Here is a 23,961-nt window from a genome sequence, read left to right as displayed (position 1 = left end):
TAGACTCAGAAAACGGGATGCCTCGGCTAGTCAGGTTTTTGTGATGTTTACTATTAAATGAATCGATTGCGGTGACAGGTGTTGTAATATGTCTCAGTAGTGGTTGGAGGGGTAATTGATTTTGTTATATTACACCGAAGTAACTCTATTAATCAGTATATTGGGAGAAAAAGGAAGAGTAGGCCTGAAGAGGGCACTATCAACTCTGAAATGGCGTGATCCTCCCTCCTACTGTAGACTAATGATATTGTTCCGTAATGGATTAAATTGCTGAAGGAGCTGAGTAGGAGGATATAGCGCCCTTAGTGGCAGGCGAGGGTGCCTCTGATGCTAGGTGAGGGTGCTCCTATGCCAGGTGAGGGTGCCCCTGGTGCCAGGTGAGGGTGTCCCTGATGCTAAGTGAGGGTGCTCTGATGCCAGATGAGGGTGCCCCTGGTGACAGGCGAGGGGGGCTCTGATGCCAGTTGAGGGTGCCCCTGGTGGCAGGCGAGGGTGCCTCTGATGCCAGGTGAGGGTGGCCCTGATGCCAGATGAGGGTGCCCCTGGTGGCAGGCGAGGGGGACTCTGGTGGCAAGCGAGGGGGCCCCCTGGTGGTAGGCGTGGGGCCCCTTATGGCAGGCGAGGGGGGATCCTTATGGCAGGCAAGGGGGGCTCCTTATGGCAGGCAAGGGGGGCTCCAGGTGGCAGGCGAGATACTTTCGGTGATATGGATTCATTCACACGAACTGCCACTCAACAGAATACCAGAGCAATACCATCCTGAGTTCACTATATTGACATTAGCATAATCAACAAGATCGTGTTTCTGACTACAAGGGCCACTGCTCGTGTGTATTGATCATAATCTAGTTTTTCTTAAGCCATGAATTATGTCAGCACTTTGCGTTGTCATTCATCTTAGGGTGAGATATGCTTTGGTAATAGAGCATCAGTCGTGTGTTTGTCTTAGTGTGCCTGGGAGAGCTCTAATCTAATGCAGGTACCTCTTAATTGTCCAAGTGTGTTGAGTAATGTGCCACTAGCCTCTCAATTTATAAGGTTTTTGCATAGTATTTTCTTTATCTTGTCCTTGTGATTGAAGTAATTTATGACCTCAGCATGTTGACATCGCGTGTGACGAAGTATAATCCACAACCACAATGGTTAAATGTAATGCAGCTATGTGAAGGCTGTTCCGGCCCTTCCTCCTCATTAAAGTGTTATACTGCTTCATGACTCCGTGACGGAACAAAGAAAAACGCAGCAAAACAAAGCAAGCGTGCAAAGAAAGCGGGCGTAAAATGTGAGCGCGTCAACCTGTGCTCAAAACAATGGTCGTCTCCCCGGTTTATGAATGATATGTTTTAAACAATCCATCATCCACTCCGTGACAAAAGTGAAAGCAGGCGTATCTCCAATGTTTATATTGATATATTTGACAGACCTCTGACACCTGACTATAAACAGGGTGAATTTGTAATGTTTAATAACAAAATATATTTTCAAATATAAATTATTATTATTATTATATTAAAGCTGTGTTCATATTTAGGCCTAGGTTACGCTAGGTGGTTTGGTTAGGTTCCTGGAACAAACCGTAAAACTGGTGCCACATTAGATTAATTTTCTGCGGTTGTCAGGTTAAACGATAAAGTACTCGTTACCATTTCTGCCATTGCTAAAAGATTTATCACTAATCTTTTCCTTGCCTAATAGAGACTGTTGTGGGCCTCTTCTTGAATCACTTGTGATACACACACACACACACACACACACACACACACACACACACACACACACACACACACACACACACACACACACACACACACACATATATATATATATATATATATATATATATATATATATATATATATATATATATATATATATATATATGAGAGGGTGCATCCATAGTCTCCTGAGACTGATGGATGCCTACATAGTGTGTGTGTATATATGTGTATATTTGTATGTATATATCTGTACATGTGTATGTAATATTAACAATTATGTAACCAACTTCACATGATATGATTGTCACTTGCTTAGTTAAATGAAGTATGGAGTTCAGTTCCGGAAGCTATTATGTGCCTCTGTAACCCTTTCCACCACAGCCCACGGGATGGGCATAGGGTGCACAATAAATACATGAATGAAAATTAAATTTATATTGAAAAAAACTAAGTGCCATTGCTTCTCTTGCTGAATAGCAGTGTTGATGTCGAGGAGACCATTGGCTAGCCCCCCTCCTCCCTCGCATGCACACTCAGACCTCACCACCCTCCACCCTACTTCACAGTCGGAATGTGAAGTGGCACAGGTTAATTGTTTGTCTCGGGAGCGGCTGTCCAGCCGTCTCCATCATGTGTTGAAGTGTCTCCGGCGTGAGGTACAAGAAATTTATCTCCTTAATTGTATACGAGAGGCTGGGGACAATTATAGACGTGTATCTCTGGTCTGAGAGATTAAGGAGATAGATACAAATCTGTGGAAAGAGATATAAGACACTGAGGATTATGGAGGAAAATTTTACATTGAACCTGACAGGCAGAGTGAAGGTGTCTCCGGCGCGAGTAACAAGGGTGACCAGTTTTTGTGTTAAGACCCAGTCAGCATGCGGCATGATGTAACATGTCCCCAGTGGGAGATGCAGACGGCGCGTGGAATGACGTAATAGACGCTTGAGGAGAAACATCGCTGTTTGTCTTTTGATTTTAAGCGAGGAAGTGGGATGGTGGAGATTGACTTTTGATTCAATCGAGTGCGTCCAATGCTGGCTCAGTGGTTGCAGTGCTGTTGTCATACGGATCCACTAAATTTTAGGCATAATGCAGTGCAATAACGCTTGAATACTGTCCGACAAAAATGCCGTTACTGCCTGAAAGCCGCCATATGCGTGGTTTTGTATACAATTTAGAGTTTTCTAACGTAATTAAGATTAATGTAATTAAACAAAACTTAATTTATATATTATCGTCTTTTAGATTGAAAGAACACAAAAAGTTGGCATCACCTGGATTTCTATTATTGATCTGTGAACGTGTACACATAATTTTGTGCTGTTTATTTGCTGTCCATTATACACTCTATGACCATTATTTAGGCAGTAGCGGAAATGATATATACAGATCACCACAAATATAAATTACCTAAAGATTATTGTGGTCCAATACCTGTACCATTATGTGGCTGTAGTCTTTCTGTACTCGCCCTCAGGATTGGTACAGGGTCCTTAATATATATGTAATTTTTTGATTACATGAAAATGAGCATGTAATTTATGTATTTATACAAAACTAAATGCAAGCACATGATGAGGTTAGATGTGAGAACACTTTTGTTGACAACTGACTTTTAGTGATGTCCTCCCCAAGGTGCTTGAAATTTAAGCCTAGCAGAAACTAACGTTATGTGCATGCTGGGCGTGCTTCAGCTCCAGGGCCCTGAAGCTATCATAAGTAATTTTAATAATTTCATTTTATCTTGGAAGAGAAAGAAGCCTGCGCATATCTGTACGTTTGTATCGAGGTTCTTATAAGATCGAATTACAGACTCTCCCCAGGATACAACCCCAGAAGTTGCATAACTACCGCGTAACTATTTACTGCTAGGTGAACAGCGGCATTAGGTGTCCAACAATTTCTGTCACACAAGGGGATCCAACCCGGGATCCCCGATTTTGGGTCGAGAACGAAGCTGGGAGTGCATATGTGGGTACGTACGTGCTTTTATGTGGGATTATCAGCTCCTGGGCCCCACCTTCATCTGTCGGTCTCACAATGAACTTTTTCTAGCTCATTCCACGTTTATACCTCCCAACCACTTGGGCTGGATGGTAGAGCGATGGTCTCGCTTCATGCAGGTCGGCGTTCAATCCCCGACCCGACCCGAGTGGTTGGGTACCATTCCCCCTCCCCCCCCTCCTCCCGTCCCATCCCAAATCCTTATCCTGATCCCTTCCAAGCGCTATATAGTCGTAATGGCTTGGCGTTTTTCCTTGATAATTCCCTCCGCCCCACATTTATACAATACACTGAAGTGCTTCCTTCGTCTTTGTGACTCGTGCGTATCTCTGGTATATACCCTCGCCCTCTCGTCGTGCCCCACTTCGTGCTGAGCAGCCCATCCTCCTGTTTAGATAATACTTACAATAACGGTGTGGACCACCGTACATATATTGACGTAATGGACAATTATAAAGTAGAATTTGATGCTGTTGAATTTGGACTAACCGAAAAAGGTTTTGCATTTATGTTGCCAATAAAACCTAATCTAGCCATCCTAAGCTTAATACACACTATCTGAAGCTTAATATAGTACATATATGTGCTATACTAGGCCTAGGAATATTTAAGTTTGATTTTAGTTTTATTTATTCTGGACTATATAGTGAATAGTACCAAATTCTAGTATCTAATTGTCCAGTACGTCAATATATGTACAATGTTTCACATAGCAGTAAGTAGGTACCTGGGAGTTAGACAGCTGCTACGGGCTGCTTCCTGGGAGGGGGGGGGGGTGTAACAAAAAGGAGGCCTGGTCGAGGACCGGGCCGCGAAGACGTTAAGCCCCGAAATCATCTCAAGATAACCTCAAGATAGTTACATAAAGTACTATCTAAACAGGAGGATGGGCTGTGGTGGCTGTTGCCTCTTCGTTTATTTTGTTAATGGTTCACAATTTTGTTTATCATGAGCATATTGTCTCTGTGTCAATCTTTTCTATAATAGTGAGGACAAGTTTCCTTGGCAGTTCGTTACTCGGGCTTGTAACTTCTAAGAAGCGACTTCCAGCAAATTTCTGCATTTCTTGCCTATCAGTTTACTTTTTTGTGTAAGGATTCTACTCAAGTGTATGTTCAACAATTAATCTCAGCTAAGCTGTGTACAACACTTTAAAAGCTTCATCGTTCCAAATTCCAAAAGGCTATTCGAGTGATGGCTTAGTATACCCCTCTGAAGGTATCCTGTTACTCTGTGCTTTCTAGTTATTATTTGTCCTATCTGTTTTGAGAAGGTTTCTCTCCCTTATTGTTTATTGGTTCTGAAGGTTCTTACTCGTTCCCATTCTTATTACTTTGTATTTGCTTGGGTTAAAACCAATTATCATTTGCTCTGATTAGGCTGCAGTTTGCCCAGGTCCTGAGGTATTCTCCGGTTCTCCTCTTAGTCTGATTATTTCAGCAGTTTTCCATATTTTGGAAATCTCGCCATATTGGGGACTTGTTTCCTCGGTTAAATCGTTGGGATATATCTGGAACACTACGAGTGGACGTACTTTTGTTAAACCACTTCAGCCCGTAAATCTGCCTTCACTATAACTCATCCCATTAAATCTCTGTTATTATAATTCTTCCCTCGCTATAACTACTCACTAAAACTCCTCACTATAACTCTTCCCTCACTATAATACTCCCCCCTCACTATAATACTTCCCCCCTCACTATAATACTTCCCCCCCTCACTATAATACTTCCCCCCCCTCACTATAACTGCCTTTTGAGTAGATACTCTCTCACTCATTTAAAATCTCTTCCAGATATTTATGCTTGCATTTCGTATGTATGGAACTCTTTATGGAACAGTGTTAAATGTTTTCTGTCTATCCATGAAGTTGCATCTAGCCCATCCTTTTCTTTCCTGTTCGATTCTCACCATTTTATGGAACTAAACTTGGTTTGTCATGTAATATCTCAGTGGGTGCAAAACACCTTCTATTTAGATGCTTCAGCAATTAGTACATACATGTCAGTGATAGTTATGTAGTTTAGCTAGCGCTGTCCATAGAAAAATAAACAGATATTAGCCAAAATATTGGTTAATATCAGTTTATCACAAAATATTAACCTTATTCGCATCTAAATTTATTTTAAACAAATCATTAATCAAGATAATTGAGCGCAAGGAAATTTACATACCAATTAATCAGAAATGGATGACCTGATTATATAATCGAAACCGACATGAAACGATTTATAAAAAATATTGTTATAAACAAATGCTTCTCCCTTTGAATACACAGCTAACGAGGGCCGCAATACAGGTGTTTTGAATGTAAACACGTGTTTTGATTCTTTGTCATCCTTAGTGAATATTATTTTCATCCACTAGCAAATGTTACCAGGGTCAGAGGAGCTGCGATTCACGAGTGTTATCAGTGTGAGTTGTGATTCACGAGTGTTATCAGTGTGAGTTGTGATTCACGAGTGTTATCAGTGTGAGTTGTGATTCACGAGTGTTATCAGTGTGAGTTGTGATTCACGAGTGTTATCAGTGTGAGTTGTGATTCACGAGTGTTATCAGTGTGAGTTGTGATTCACGAGTGTTTTCAGTGTGAGTTGTGATTCACGAGTGTTATCAGTGTGAGTTGTGATTCACGAGTGTTATCAGTGTGAGTTGTGATTCACGAGTGTTATCAGTGTGAGTTGTGATTCACGAGTGTTATCAGTGTGAGTTGTGATTCACTAGTGTTATCAGTGTGAGTTGTGATTCACGAGTGTTATCAGTGTGAGTTGTGATTCACGAGTGTTATCAGTGTGAGTTGTGATTCACGAGTGTTATCAGTGTGAGTTGTGATTCACGAGTGGTATCAGTGTGAGCTGTGATTCACGAGTGTTATCAGTGTGAGCTGTGATTCACGAGTGTTATCAGTGTGAGCTGTGATTCACGAGTGTTATCAGTGTGAGTTGTGATTCACGAGTGTTATCAGTGTGAGTTGTGATTCACGAGTGTTATCAGTGTGAGTTGTGATTCACGAGTGGTATCAGTGTGAGTTGTGATTCACGAGTGTTATCAGTGTGAGCTGTGATTCACGAGTGTTATCAGTGTGAGCTGTGATTCACGAGTGTTATCAGTGTGAGTTGTGATTCACGAGTGTTATCAGTGTGAGTTGTGATTCACGAGTGTTATCAGTGTGAGTTGTGATTCACGAGTGTTATCAGTGTGAGTTGTGATTCACGAGTGTTATCAATGAGAGCTGCAATTCACGAAGCATGTCAACGAGAGCGATGATTCATAATGAGTGTCAATGAGCTGTGATTCATGAGGGTTGCTAGTGAGAGCTGTGATTCATGGTGATTGTCAGGTTATTCTGAGATGATTTCGGGGCTTAGCGTCCCTGCGGCCCGGTCCTCGACCAGGCCTTCTTTTTTGTTACACATCCCCAGGAAGCAGCCCGTAGCAGCTGTCTAACTCTCAGGTACCTATTTACTGCTATGTGAACAGGTGCATCACGGTGAAAGAAACAGTTTGCCATTTGTCTTCGCCTCCACCGGGGATCGAACCCGGAACCTCAGGACTACGAATCCGAAGCGTATATCAACAAACTGAAAAAGGTGCAAAGACATGCCACTAAGTGGCTCCCAGAACTGAGGGACAAGAAGAGAGGTTATCTTGAGATGATTTCGGGGCTTATTAGTGTCCCCGCGGCCCGGTCCTCGACCAGGCCTCCACCCCCAGGAAGCAGCCCGTGACAGCTGACTAAACCCAGGTACCTATTTTACTGCTAAGTAACAGGGGCATAGGGTGAAAGAAACTCTGCCCATTGTTTCTCGCCGGCGCCTGGGATCGAACCCAGGACCACAGGATCACAAGTCCAGCGTGCTGTCCGCTCGGCCGACCGGCTCATAGAGGTTAGAGCATTAAATATGCAAAATATAGAAGCTAAAAGAAAAAGGGGCGATATGATGACTACGTACGAAATAGTAACAGGAATCGATAAAATTGATAGGGAAGAATTCCTGAGACCCGGAACTTCAAGAACAAGAGGTCACAAATATAAATTAACGAAAGAAAGCTGCCGGAGAGATATAAGAAAATTCACTTTTGTAAACAGAGTTGTAGACGGTTGGAAAAAGTTAGGCGAGAAGGTGGTGGAGGCCAAAACCGTCAGTAATTTCAAAATGTTATATGACAAAGAGTACTGGGAAGACGGGACACTACGAGCGTAGCTCTCGTCCTGTAACTACACTTAGGTAATTACTCACACACACACACATATACATAAATGAGAGAGGCTGCAAGAATAAGCAGCCAATAGATCACTAAGAACTCTAAATGACCTGACCAGGATTCGAACCCATGACGTCCAGTATCACCTCCAAACGTACACAGTATCGTGACCACCGCACCATTGATCGTATCAATGGTGTCAGCACAAGTCAGGCGGTAGTGTAATGGTAGAGTGTGCGTCTGGCAATGCCTTGGTCGTAGGTTCGCGCCACCTCATTAATCCACCTCATTAGTGGATTTTCTCATTGATATATATAATGGTAATGTGATTTTTGTGTGTTTAATAATAATAATATTAAAATATACAGAGTAACACGATATAATGGTGGAATGGCCGGTACATAAAATGGATATATACTTAAGGCCACTAGTACGCAAAGCGTGTTAGTGAGTGGACGATGATGGAATGAGTGAGTGAGGGTGGGTGGGTAGAGCTGGAGCGAGGGGACAGGACTGTGTGAAAAAGTTTGCTCATGCTGCAGTAGAGCCACAGGTGTGCTTACCCTCCCCTCCCAGTCACCCTGTCCCATCCTCCTCCTCCTCCCTCTTCCCTCTTCCCTCAACCCTGTCCCATCCTTCTCTTCACATCTGTTGTATAATAAAAAAAGGCGGATGGATGTAGGATAAATAATGAAGATCACATGAACACGAAGTCTGTAAATTGGTCAGACTATGAAAGGACAGAACAACATAAGAACGGTCGACAGACCAGGGGGGGAGGGGGGTGCAGGGGAAACACTGACACGGGTGACACAGTTGACACAGGTGGCACCACCAGGTGTGAAGTGACGCAGGTGACGGGAAGATATTGACGTACCTTGTTAACACTTTCGCGCGCCCGGCTAACGCCTATAGGGGGAAAGACGCTAGAAGACCCCAAACACCACTAAGCCTACCCCACGCACCTTTAGGCTTACTCCAAACCCCATTAGATTTAAGCTATATGTGCTGTCTATAGGCTGTCTGACAGCCTATATGTTTAAGCTGTCACAGATAACAGCTATCACTCTGCTCTGTTATATCAAGGGCAGAGTGACAGTTCTGTGTATAGCTACACAAATTTAAGTATATTATTAATTTGTACGTGTCATAATAATAGCAATACACGTAAATATAATTGTATACTGTATAATAAAAATGAGACATTCATGGCATGATTAATGCATGAAAAATACAGTTCATAAAAATCAATGTTGTCTAATATTAGACATTCATGGATACATATGAGAAACACGATACATAATTGATAAAATATATGTATCGTGTATCAGCCCTTTTATATCGAAATATAGTTCATTCTGAAACCTAAGACATAAACGGAAAAACATATTTCCTAAAATTGGAGGGGGGGGGGGTGGACATCGATATATAAAATTGGTAAAGAAATAAAATCAAGGAGATACAATCTTCAATGTAAAACTTAAAGAATAAATACACATGAATTTCTATATAAATTTGCACAGAATCCGAACTGTATCTGATCAACTGGATACATGGACAGGCCTGGATTAAACTTGCATTGAAAACACAGCTCGTGTAGCAGGGATTTGATTTCGACAGAATTAACATTGTTTGTCAACAAGCAATCTTTTTGTGATAGTAATTCCTTAATATCCAGTATCCAGCGAGGGTTATCTCTGATTTTCGCGCTGAGTTGTTATTGTATTGTATCCTGTAGACCTGCTTCATCATTATACACATAACTTACATTTAAGAGGTATTTTTTTAAAACGAGTTTACATTTCTGGAAAGTTTTAGTAGCCAATGGTAAACCTAAAAAAGTGTTTTTGAAAAGTGAAAAAACTTTTGAAAAAAGTCCCTAAAAAAACTTATGATGTTTGCTGCTTGGGTGATTAAATTCCGACAAAATTATAACATTAGTTTAATTAATTAATTCTTGCAGTGTAGGTGAGGACATCAGACTAAACAGATGATTGCAATGAGTTCGAGGATGGACTCCTATGATACCTTTTGAACATTTCTTCTATATAGAATTATACCTTACCAAAGTCAGTATTTTGCAGGTACCATAATTCAGTCATAAAAACTTAAATATTGGCTTAAAGTTGCTTTCGGTCAGGTTTAAAAATGGCCATATTCACTCAAGACCGGGATGGTTTTCATTATATTTTACTTGAAAATCTCTGCCTATTAGCTTTAGTTCGATCACTGGATAAAACGAGTTCATTGAGTTAAAAACAATCAGAGCACCGTTTCCGAAGCATCTTTTGTTGGTGCTAATAGAACTAGATCATCATTATAACAAAAAATATTAGTTTTAGTACTGCCTATCTTGAGGTTGTCTTGAGGTTATCTTGAGATGATTTCGGGGCTTAGCGTCCCCGCTACCCGGTCCTCGACCAGGCCTCCTTTTTATTACACACCCACAGGAAGCAGCCTTAGCAGCTGTCTAACTCCCAGATACCTATTTACTGTTAGGTGATCAAGTGCATCAGGGTGATAAAAACTCTGCCTCCACCGGGGATCGAACCCGGAACCTCAGGACTACGAATCCGTAGCGCTGTCCACTCAGCTGTCAAATTTATTTCGTACGTTCAACTGTGTAAAATACTTCTGAGGCATCAAGAAACAACAAAAACATAGTTGCCCTGTAAGTTGTAGTTCTGAATAGTTTTTCCCACCAAGAAATTTAATGGCGTAAAGTAACCAGTTTTGAATGAAAATTGAAAGTTAGAGATGTCTAGCTCATCAGCTAGACCTTTTCTGCTATCATTGTTGTAACTCGACATAATATTTACATGCAACTTGATCACTAAGCGAATCTCTCATCACAAGAATACCTCGTATATAATAATATATCTCGTGCAGCTACTCAACAACTCCATCTTGTTCTGTCTCCTCTCTCGTTCCCTCTGCTCCTCTCCCTCCTGTTCTCTCTCTCCCTCCTTCCCGTTCTTTCTTTTTGCCCCTCACCCTCCCTCATGTTCATTTTCTGTCTCCTTAATTCCCTCCCTCCCATTCGCTTCCTCCCTCCCTCCTTCCCACACATTCTCCCTCTACCTTCCTCCCTTTCATTCTTTCTCTGCCTCCCACCCTCCCAGTTTCTCTGCCTCTCTCCCTCCCTTCCACCCTCACATTCTCTCTGCCTCTCTCCCTCCTTCCCGTTCTCTCTCCCAGTGGGCAAAAGAAAAGATGCTCGAATAAGTCAACGTAAGCGAAGTTGAGTCAACGTTATCGACTTCATTAAATGTTGATAACTGTCGTAAAATCTGTTGTAACGCTATAGACATTCAGACCCACATTTCATAACTACTTATAGGAGTCTCTGGAATTTAGAATCATAGCCGATCCTTCTTAAAGAGGGGTCAGGGGGACGACCGACCCCCAAACACCCTGTGACACTCTGCATACACTCACAAATCATCCTGCAAAATTTGATGATCAAATTGTGAGGGTGAGGCCGTCTCTTAATAATTGGCATAACTGTAATACCGATCTCGACGCACGGAAGTTATTAAAGTGTTGAGTTACGCCTTTTGAGATTATTGCACGGGTTATGAATTATTGTGCCCTGGGTTGTGTTAAAATTTAACGTAAAAAGCTTATCTGGGACGCATTTTTTGCAATTATTGTAGTGTTGCGGTGTTTTAAGTTGGACTTGGTAGTTGTATTGTATGGTGTATACCAAGAGCGTGGCACACCGCGGTAATAATCGGGGTACCAACAGGGTACCCGTACGGTACCCAATTGGCAGGGGCGATTGGAGGTTTACACTTCAGCGATGGAACACAAGCTGGCCCCACGGGTACACAAGTTGACCCCACGGGTGGTTAAGCTGACTCTACGGGGGACCAATTAACTCCCTACACACACACACGGCTTCACAAAACCCACCTTGTACAGCTGAATGATCACCTTTTTGTTGTGTTAAATATATCCATGGTCTTGCTTTAGCAGCTTTTAAAGGAATTTAATCCATCCTTCCCAGTAATTAAGATCCAATTTCTTGCTAAGTATATGTTAATTGACTCTTCTCCTGAGGCAATTAGTTCAATTTCCTCTATTAGAAGTGTTTTATTATGATTATTGTTATTATTATTATTATTAATATTATTATTATTATTATTATTATTTTCTACCACAGACGTGGTCACACATTTACAATGCTAACCAGTATATATACATTTTCTTCTGTCCTCTATGGACAGGGTGAGAGATCTGTTAAACATATAGTTCAGGAATTTATTGAAGAATCAACCACAGGTGATTGTAGTGCTTTTAAAATGCTAATCTAACCTATAGACATAAATACATAGATACACAGAGTTACGCCTGCCCTACATAAAGTGGTCGATGTGTCTTTTACATAGTGTCATATATGTGCATTTACAAAGATGAAATGTAATTGTGATCACCTTCCACATATACTTTATACTCATACATACATATACATACGCACACATATACATATGCATAGATACACATACATTTATGGCTCTCCTACTCTGAGAGGGTAAGATAGCTGATAGAGAAACTAGTGTGTTATTAAGCACCTAACCACTGAAGGTGATTAAGATAGAAGTGGTGGCAGCCGTAATTACTAAGTTGAGTAACCCTTGTGTTCCATCTAGTGCTGTAGGCATGGTAATATGGTATATGTTTTAACTTCATTGGTCATTCAGTCATTCCTTCCCCCGTCCGCCATTAATACCCGGTAGGTCTGTATCGGCTGAGAGAGCCGCAACTTTACCAGTTCTCGGGAGTGTTGTTTTAAATTACAATTATTACAGTTTTTTGAAGGCTTACGCTTGGCAGCAGTGATTGTTGTACACGTGTCACTTGGTGATCGAACACTAAGACGTTGCAAGGGTTACTATGTCAGACGGTACCATGGTAGCAGTAGTGTTCCATTGTTAGGTTCCAATGGTAGCAACGGGGCTCTATACAACTGTTACAAGGCTAGTTCCAGGCGGCTGACCCTAACCTCGGACAGACATGTTTTCTTGATATATTATAGGGAAAAACTGGTCGAGAATTGGTACATAGACATACAGGGGGGGCCTGACAGCTGAGTGGGCAGCGCTTCGGATTCGTAGGCCTGAGGTTCCGCGTTCTATCCCCGGTGGAGGCGGAAACAAATGGGCAAAGTTAATTTCACCCTGATGCACCTGTTCACCTAGCAGTAAGTAGGTACCTGGGAGTTAGACAGCTTCTACGGGCTGCTTCCTGGGGGTGTGTAACAAAAAGGAGGCCTGGTCAAGGACCGGGCCGCGGGGACGCTAAACCCCGACATTATCTCAAAATAACCTCAAGATAGACCACTGGCGGTTAGAAAGGCGGGATCCAAGAGCTAAGAGCTATGCTAAGAGCTAAGAGCTAATAACATATCCTGCAGATATAAATAAGTAATTACAAATACACACACACACACACACACACACACACACACACACACACACACACACCCACACACACACCCACACACACACCCACACACCCACACCCACACACACACACACACACACACACACTGTCTTCCAGTGGGGAAGACACTGTCTTCCAGTGTCGTGAGGTGCATTTCCCGCAGCCTTTCCTCATAACTCATGCCTCTTAGTTCTGGGACTAGTCTAGTAGCATACCTTTGGACTTTTTCCAGCTTCGTCTTGTGCTTGACAAGGTACGGGCTCCATGCTGGGGCCGCATACTCCAGGATTGGTCTTACATATGTGGTGTACAAGATTCTGAATGATTCCTTACACAGGTTCCTGAACGCCGTTCTGATGTTAGCCAGCCTCGCATATGCCGCAGATGATGTGGTGGAGGCTGACTCCATACACAGTTTCAAATGTAGATATGATAGAGCCCAATAGGCTCAGGAATCTGTACACCAGTTGATTGACGGTTGAGAGGCGGGACCAAAGAGCCAGAGCTCAACCCCCCGCAAGCACAATTAGGTGAGTACAATTAGGTGAGTACACACACACACACACACACACACACACACACACACACACACACACACACACACACACACACAGGTAGTTGATTGACAGTTAAGAGGCGGGACCAAAGAGCCAGAGCTCAACCCCCGCAAGCACAATTAGGTAAATACAATTAGGTAAGTACAGCTGCTCTTGGACTAATGGCTAGGCTCTAAATAATTAGCTTAATAATTTTTTTAGAGAATAGTTTTTTCATCACAGGTATCCACTAGTACTAGTTGGGCACAGTTTCTTCACTCCAGCCTCTTATTCCATCTCCTTATAGCACTTGTAATGGATATAAGGATAAAGTCATAATGCCTTAGCGCCCTTTCGACCAATTTGAACCGACCGAAGGGTGTTTACCAGCCTATAATTGGCCAGCGAGAGAACTGCCAGGAGGAATGAGAAGGCGATTAGCAAAGTGTGTTGGTGCAGAATTTGCAATTAACTTCTAATTAGGCATGCATCTGTTTGTCATTTCCGAAAGCATGAGACTCATCGTTATTAACCACAGCATCAAATTTCAGGGTTAGACTTATATTACCCAAGCATTTTGAGAATCTATTTCATTCACAGCCTTCAACTATCTTCTTCTTCTTGAGAATAGGTGCAGTTTGCATGAAGGGGTAACCCTCCCGATGACTGCACCAGAACAGATGTAAGGAGACGCGTTGATGGTAAAGAGGAGAAGAAAGTCAAAAGCGGTAGACGTGATGGGCCGTAGAGAGAGGAGTGGCGACGAAAACAGAGGCGAACGTCAGAGGGAGACTCCCCGCACCGGGGGGCGGGGCGTCATGGTCACGGTGACAGCTGATCCAGGCACGGCGTAGCGGTGCGCGCAAGACGGGAACTAATATTTCTCCGGAAACTTACGGTACGGAAAGCGCAAGCGGTACGCCTCCCAAACCACCCACAGGTCGGCGGGCAGCCTGCCATCAGGCTGGACCCTCGGCTGAGACATCCTATCCGGCACCCTATAAACAAACTCCTTCTTTGACGACACCCAGATGGTTGACGAGCACCACGGGATCGGAAGCACCCGGGCATCCCGATAAGGGCCCAACTCCGGACCATCACAGGGCACGACCCCAGCAGACGGGACTAGGCAACCCCCAGACCGGGGCAAGGAAGGAGGGGGAACTGCAGGCGCGGCAGCGACCCCACCACAGGGCACAGGAGCCGAGGCTCCCTGGCGCACATCTTTCCGCAACTTCACAACGAGGTCCCGACCATCAGGGACAACCCCCCACTGTGGGGACCCAACAGCAGGTGACACAGGAAGGGGGGCACAGGGAGCAACGTCGGAGCCCCTCACAGCACCATCATCCTCGGCGGGGGACGCCAGCTGAGCACCATACTCCCCCACCTCCTCCCAAGGCACACCACGAAGGGGGGAGACACTCCGAGCCCGCCGCGAACGCTTCGAGACAGGCCGCACCACACCACGCCCAGCAGGCCCCGCCGCAGGCACAGCCTCCACCGTCATATCCACACAGGCCACACCCGCACCGTCCGAAGAGTCCACAGAGGCCACATCACCCACACTGTCTACATCATCCACGGAAACAGCCTCAGAACACCGACGCGCGCGCTTCTGCAAAGGAATGGGAAGAGCAGAACCACAGGAGGCAACACACTCAGGCACGGCAGGCACCTCACCACGAAGCACCCCCTCCAAAACGGCAGAACCCGCGTCCCCGGGAGCCGGTAACACATCCACAGGCGGGGGCGGAACATGAACCTCCACCGGGACACCTTTCACTACACACAGCTCAGGCGACAGCCCGACACCCTCACACACCGGCTGAACAACCCCAGGGGCCACAGCTGGCACTAGACGTGGCGCACAGGCTGGAGAGCTCTCCTCAACAGGCGGAGCAGCAGACAGGCAGGCAGGCGCCTCAGGCACAGCACCAACACCGCCCGAACGCAACAGGGGCGGAAAATCCTCCGCACGAAGAACATGCACACGACCAGTCGCTCCCACGTCGCACGCAGCAGCCAGATGACCCTCGTGACCACACCGATAACAGGTGCGCGGTTGACCCCGGTACTGGCAGCGGAGCGTGTATCCCAACACGGACATCGACGACGGTACACTACCCTTCAGCGACATCGTCAGGGTGCGGGAGCCGTCAAGCATACCAACACAGTGCCCGGCAACGACCTTGTTCCAACGAACACTCAACACTGTCCCAAACCGTTCGAAACAGGAGGTTAAAAAGTCGTCCTGAAATTCGAAGGGGGCACCATGCACCGTCACAGACGTCAAGGTGACACTAAGATTCACTACCTTAACTGAGCCAGCTGAATCAGGGAGAGGGTAAACACGCCCCTCACACCGTTCGAGAAACGCCTGAAAGGCAGCCTGGAGGCGGAACTTGACCACAGCACGGTGGCCCTGAAGCAGCTGGATGCCCACCAGGTCAGACAGCTGCACATGCAGCACGTCTACGAGGGCGACACCAACCAATGGATGGTCCACCGGCACCGTAAACGCCAGACCAGCTGACAGCGTCCTCTGCAATGGAGGGCGAAACGTCCCCATGGCGAAGCAAACGTCACCCCGTCAGTGGCAAACCACCACCAGCAGGGCAAACAAGCGATCACCCAACGTAAACACTAGCCAGTGCGGAGAGACCTCAGGAACGTCCGACCCGGCCGGCGGTCACCACGCAACCGCCTTCAACTATAGAGCAAGCATAAAAGTTAAATTAATTTTAATTATCAAATTGTGTTCATTCTCTTGATACTAAGAAAATTTAATATTGATATTTAATAGTTATAACAAAAGGATCCAACGGCAATATTACACCAATAATAAGAAGAATATTAAGAACATTAATGATAAAATCAGTAGGAGTCATGAGGAGGAGGATTCGAACCCGCATACTTGGTACTCTAAAGCCCACGCCCTAAACCACTAACACATGATGAACTTGAGAGTACAAGTGTGCGATTATCTTGCCTTACATTTTGGTTAGGTAAGGTTCGAATCCGCCTCATGGCTCGCGGGTTCGAATCCACCTCATGGTTCCTACTGAGTTTCTCATTGATGCATCACGTTAACGTGATTTCATTGTGCAATAATTATAATGACAAAATGACAGGTAACAAGTGGAAAGGGGTTGTTACATTTAATGAAGGGAGTGAGATACTAGGCTTGGCGAGCTGTGACAGGTTCTGTGATAGGATCACTTTCTCTCCTTCTTCTCTAACAGTAGCATTCATTATTTTTATTTTAATATTTTGCAAGTGGTTGAGAGAGAGAGAGGTGGGGGGGGGGGCCTCAGTAAGCACAATTAGGTGATAAGTGCGCGCGCGCGCACACACACACACACACACACACACACACACACACACACACACACACACACACACACACACACACACACACACACACACACACACACACACACACACACACACCTCTACACCTGAATATACCAACAACACCTGTACACCCAAATACATTACTTTTCTGAATCGTTCACACGTGTACGAAATTAACATGCACCGAAATGAAGTCGTTGACCTGAATACGTGATTTTTATATAATTAACACGGGCGTACTCTTGAAATAGGCAGCCTCTGCAGCTGAACGCAACCTGTCCTCAGGCTAGGCTCGTTAAACCGGCGGCCAACCCTCAAGACGCATTCATCAATTTTAACCTGCTGTGCATTAATAATAGGTTAGTTCTCATACATATGTTAATATTATATAGTTTAGTTCCGTGTATAGTAAGGTGTAGGTTAGGTTAGATGTTTAGGGTCTGCTGGAGATTATTTGTATATAAATTACGTGGTGAAGCTGTTAAATCACGGGCTATTCATACCCGTGCCACCTCTTGGGTAGCTTAATCTTCATCAATCAATCAAGCAGTTAAAGAGTTGCGATTCGAACAGAGGTCGTCACAGAAGCACTGTTCGAGGATTGTTCGAACGTCATCATTTGTGAGTCGTATGTAAAGCGCTTTTAATTCATAAACAGGGAGATTGATGGTTGGGTAAACGAGCATTTGGCATCTGATCGAGTCTGTGGAACCCTAACCAGCCTCTAGAACTCTAACGAGCCTGTAGAACCCCAATGAGCTTTTGAAACCCTGACGAGCCTCTTAAACCAACAACACGAAACTTTTGGCCAGCCGGGAAACGAGCAGAAATGTTTGGATGCGTTCATGGTCTTATTGATGGAGGGGGCGGGGGGATGTATGTGGATAATCAATACTCTTTGGTCGTCTGACTTTCCAGATGTCAACCCCACTCGAAATAAGATTACATTTGACATAAATGACACTTGACACAACGCTTGACACATGTAACTGAAGCCCTACTATTTGTTTTGTAAATTTGTATTTGCTTCTCATGCCTAGCCAGACTGTTGTTCTTGTTATTAACAGAACAGTGTTAATATTGTCGGTACTACAATTAATAATAATAATTAGACTTGATGATAATCAGTCTTGCCTCGCAATATAAAGAATATTATGAATATTTTTTAAATATTTTGCAATAAAAATGCATCCCCTCTCACTTGTACATGTATTTTAACGTATAGATGTAGAGTGTAATTAGTTGAGATCGTATGGTTGGGGTATTGTGTGGTCAAATGGTTGGTGTTTAAATGGGATGGGAGTGAAAGCGTGTGGTTGATATAGTGGGTGTATGATATAGTTGGCTTGGGATATAGTTGATTGATATAGTTGGTTGGTATAGTAGGTTAGTATAGTATGGACGTATGGTTGTACTGGGAGTGTAGGTGTATGGTTGCTGTAGTTACGTTGGGTATGTCTGAGCGTGTGGGTGTTGGAGAGGGGCCGGTGGGTATGTTGGAGATAGCTCACACCCCCACGTGTGAGATAGCTCACACCTGCTGTGAGCACTACACAGCAGCTGGGTATGTAGTGCTAACTGATAGTTGCATAACGTTAGCTGCTAGTTGCCTAGCGATAGTTGCTAGGTGCCTATACGATAGCTGCTAGTTGCCTAGCTATAGCTGATAGTTGTGTAGTGATAACTGCTAGTTACGTTAGGCAACCTGCTAGCTGCAGGTTGCCTAACGATAGCTGTTAGTTGCCTAGCGATAGCTGCTGCTTGCGTAGCGACAGCCTCTAATTACGTTACGCTAGCTGCTGGTTGAATAACGCTAGCAGCAGTTGTCAGTGATGTGTAAATTTAGCCCATGTTCAGTGCTGATAAATTGCTCCTGCCCGACACTCACGGCCCATGTGTTAGGCGCGCTTGCACACGCCTGAACGCAAGCACGCGTGCGTGTACCAAATACTGAAATGTGCTGTTTCTCACTCTGCCAATATATATCCACAAAATTTTGTCTGTCTTTCTCATTCTTCCAACACACACACACACACACACACACATACACACACACACACACACACACACACACACACACACACACACACACACACACACACACACACACACACATACACACACACACACACACACACACACACACACACACACACACACACACACACACACATACACACACACACACAGACACACACACACACACACACACACACACACACACACACACACACACACACACACACACATATATATATATATATATATATATATATATATATATATATATATATATATATATATATATATTAGTATATTTTGGTAGTAGTCTTTCTTGTAAACATATGTTGTTAAATATGATCGAAAAGGTAAGATTAATAATTCTAACACGAATTTTCTCAATATTTCTTATGTTTTTCTTCACTGTCGGTGGTAATGGAAATATCAATTCTCCAAAATTAATTTTTATTTATGGTCTGACGCCTGAACGCGTTTCGTAATGGCTTATTACATTTTCAAAGACTTAATTTGCTCACAAATTCTTCGTACTTATACTCTATTGGGTGAGGTGATATGGTACAAAAGTTTTAGGTGTGTTGAACAAACTTGTGACAAACACATGACAGAACACGAAACAATGGGTATAACTTGGATATGAGAACATAAGAATGGAAGTAACTGCAGAAGGCCTGTTGGCCCATACTTCCCGTTGCTGCTTCTATATTGGTTCGTGGTCTTGAAGTGGGTAGAATATAGTTGTGCATTAATTGGCTGTTGATTGCTGGTGTTGACTTCTTGATGTGTAGTGCCTCGCTGATGTCGAGCCGCCTGCTATCGCGGTACCTATCGATGATTTCTGTGTTGTTTGTTAAGATTTCTCTAGTGATGGTCTGGTTGTGAGAAGAAATTATATGTTCCTTGGTGGATCCCTGTTTATGCATTGTTAATCGCCTGGAAAGAGACGTTGTTGTCTTGCATATATACTGAGTTCTTTGGGGTTTACAGTCCCCAAATGGGCATTTAAAGGCATAGACTACGTTGGTTTCCTTCAAGGCGTTCTGCTTGGTGTCTGGGGAGTTTTTCATTAGTAGATTAGCCGTTTTTTGGTTTTATAGTAAATTGTTACTTGTATTTTCTGACAACATTATTTGGAGGACCTATGACGATTCCACTACCCAGAGATGGCTTCGTAAACCTTGCTGGAATCAACCTCACTGAGGACCAAATCACTCTCTTAAATCTGGGTATAAACTGGCATTGTTATCCAGTCAGCACAGAGATATTATTCAACTTACAGAAATCCAACATATAGGAAAAGAAGGCTGTCTAATCTAGGGCTGTCAGTCACCCTAAATTGGATACCATGTCACAGTGGCATAGATGGTAATGAAAAGGCAGACTCACTAGCAAAAACTGCCACTGCTTTACCTGTTGTACATGTTCAAATACCTCCAAGTTTCTCACAGATTAAGGAGCAAATCAAGAAGAAAATGCTCCCAACTATCAAAAGTCGCTACAAAGCCAAAGTAACGGAAGGAAGATCCACTGTGATATGGTACGAACAAGCCACTGGGTACTACTCATTCAAGCCTGGCAAAAAGATATCCAGAGACATTGCAGTAGCCATACACAGACTCAGACTTGGTTACAAGTGCTGCTGGGAGGTAATAAACCCAATAGTTAAAAAGTGTTATATCTGTGGAACAGAAGCAGAGGCGCTACTATTGCACTACTTACTGGAATGTGAAGCTACTGAATCCTTGCACATCAAACTCAACATTAATCCAACGACACCAGCTGCATTAGATGCACATTCCACCGCGACTACAATGATTAGAAAAGCCGTTGAGGAATGGGACTCACTAATGAGCATTCTGCATCTACATCCGCCACCAAGATAATGTTATTAAAACAAAACTAAACCCAGTGCACTAAATAGTTAATACAGATTATGCTGTCATATTCAATGAGACATGTATAAAAGGAAACCTGCTGCAGTATACACACACACACACACACACACACACACACACACACACACACACACACACACACACACACATATATATATATATATATATATATATATATATATATATATATATATATATATATATATATATATATATATATATATACACATACATATATATATATACATATGTCGTACCTAGTAGCCAGAACGCACTTCTCAGCCTACTATGCAAGGCCCGATTTGCCTAATAAGCCAAGTTTTCATGAATTAATTGTTTTTCGACTACCTAACCTACCTAACCTAACCTAACTTTTTCGGCTACCTAACCAAACCTAACCTATAAAGATAGGTTAGGTTAGGTTAGGTAGGGTTGGTTAGGTTCGGTCATATATCTACGTTAATTTTAACTCCAATAAAAAAAATTGACCTCATACATAATGAAATGGGTAGCTTTATCATTTCAAAGGAAAAAAATTAGAAAAAATATATTAATTCAGGAAAACTTGACTTATTAGGCAAATCGGGCCTTGAATAGTAGGCCAAAAAGTGAGTTCTGGCTACTAGGTACGACACATACATATATATATATATACATATATACATATACATACATACACATAATGGAAGTTAGTACCACCTCTGGCTGGAAGAAGGGGACCTTTAGCCTCGGAGGAAACCACACATAACGCATTAGGGGGAATAAAAGTTATATATATATATATATATATATATATATATATATATATATATATATATATATATATATATATATATATATATATATAATGTTGGAGGGTAAGGGAGAAAGATTGGGTAAAGCGAGGAGGGTGGGTTGAAGGAGGGCAAAATTGGGGAGATGAGGGGGAAATGGGGAGGAAAATGGGAGAGGAGGAAGAGAGGGGAGGTGGGTAGAATGGAAACATAGGAGTGAGGGGGGGGGGGAAGAGAGAGAGAAGAGAGACTATCCCGGGATTTGGCGGGTCTCCTTGTATGTATGTGATGTGTATATACATAATGGTATGTCGTTCTGAGGACTATTTTATTATCAGGAAGGAAATCTAAACAAAAATGGAAACAATTACCAATTGATCCTTTCATCGTAACTCTCTATGATTATCCATTAAATCTCGTGAATGAGACTAGTAATATCTTTATTCTTTCAGGATACAGAAAGTTAAAAAAAAGTGATTATAATACTAGAAAATAAAGTTCAAAACCTCATGTTTTTAGTATTAGGATTAAAATCTTTAAGAGTGTCACGTAAGAAAAGGCTCTTTACTTGAGATAAATATTTATATAAATTATTTCGATTCATTGGCTAAAAAAAGGTGACTAGAAAAATATTTAATTAGTGAATATTAGTACATTTTAAAAGGCTGAAAGTTGGGAAGAGGAAGGAGCGGCCCTGGTAATCTCCAGGGCTAGTCCACGGTCAGTGCTCTCACCATGGCGACCCCTGGCGACCACACTGAGGAGGCTACTGCCTCCTTTCCCCTGTTATGTCCCAGACCAGGCGATCTCCTCTCTAGAAACCATACCATCATCACCTCGAGCTACGGGGAGACATTACAGACATACACAGTGGGCACTACGAGTAGTTTTCAGACATCTACGTTCCTAACGTCTGAACCTGTGAGTATCCTGGGCAAAGGGAGGCACAATTCTGCCAGTTCGATAACCTCTGCAAGTCCAAAGCACAGCGTCAAGTTTTCGGAGCCAAGAGGCGCTGCTTGTAGAGATCGAACTCCCGATAGTCCCCGTTTCAGGCCTCTTGGGCAGGATAAATTAAAACATCAAGAATGTTTGAAGTATAAAGTCCACGAGGGATCAGTTATGCATCGGAACGTCACGCATGGGATTGGAAGCATCCCTGAGACGTCGACGCTCAATATCACAGAAAGTTCCAACTTCAGATACGCTGAGTCCTCGAAGATGGTCGGCACTTCCTTCCACTGCCCTGACAGTCCTCGCTCTAAAACTCGGATGATAACTCGTACTCCTGACCGCAACTCTATAATCGCTTCCATGGAGTTGAAGGTCCCATCCTTCCACGATCTCGGAGTTCCTCTGGCGGGCAGTAGCGGAGCGGGACTCACGCCCTTGCTGGGTCCTCCCGAGAGTCGAGGACTAACCATCCTCTCACCCCATAACCCAACACCTGAACTCCACTTCTCTTCGACCTTCACGGTGAGGACTCGCAAGGGAAAGACCATTGTGCTGCCCAAGCTGAGGATTCCGGCCTTCCACTCACACTCTCATGACAGCATATTCCTTGGGTAAGTTCAGTCACCTTTGATTTGCCATTTGATTTTCGATGGTTGCCATGTGTTATATTCTACTGCAAAATATGACTTCAGTATTACATCCATGTACATGCAGGTGTTTCTACTAAGGTAAGTTAACTTTATTTTCTACTAGATGGAGGAACCAGGCTATTCGTTCATCACTCTTATCCCCCTCCATGTCAATCCCACTGTCTCTCTTGTTACGTATATACGTTTTGGATATATATATATATATATATATATATATATATATATATATATATATATATATATATATATATATATACACGGAAAAACCAAATGTGAAAAATCGAGAATGCTAAACGCGTTTTCGGCTTAATTCGCCTTCATCAGAGCAAAGTTGAATGAAGGTACAACTTTAATAGTTTCAAAGTAGAACTTTGAAATTATCAAAGTTCATTCTACTT

General features: G+C 43.2%; 1 protein-coding gene across 1 annotated transcript; it reads left to right on the top strand.

The window, feature by feature from the left end:
- The first annotated feature begins 22,247 nt into the window (after positions 1-22,247).
- LOC123769293 (uncharacterized) lies at positions 22,248-23,566 on the top strand. The gene has a single exon (XM_045760404.2). The coding sequence runs from the start codon at positions 22,695-22,697 to the stop codon at positions 23,526-23,528; it is 834 nt and encodes a 277-aa protein (XP_045616360.1). The 5' UTR covers positions 22,248-22,694; the 3' UTR covers positions 23,529-23,566.
- Positions 23,567-23,961: the final 395 nt, after the last annotated feature.

Source organism: Procambarus clarkii, chromosome 66 (assembly GCF_040958095.1).
Source record: "Procambarus clarkii isolate CNS0578487 chromosome 66, FALCON_Pclarkii_2.0, whole genome shotgun sequence".
NCBI classification, from domain to species: Eukaryota; Metazoa; Arthropoda; class Malacostraca; order Decapoda; family Cambaridae; genus Procambarus; species Procambarus clarkii.
This window is presented reverse-complemented; position numbering and strand designations above follow the sequence as displayed.

What these genes read in the sequence shown, in the direction of transcription:
- LOC123769293 (XM_045760404.2), top strand. Translation starts at nt 22,695, where the DNA reads ATGGCGACCCCTGGCGACCACACTGAGGAGGCTACTGCCTCCTTTCCC.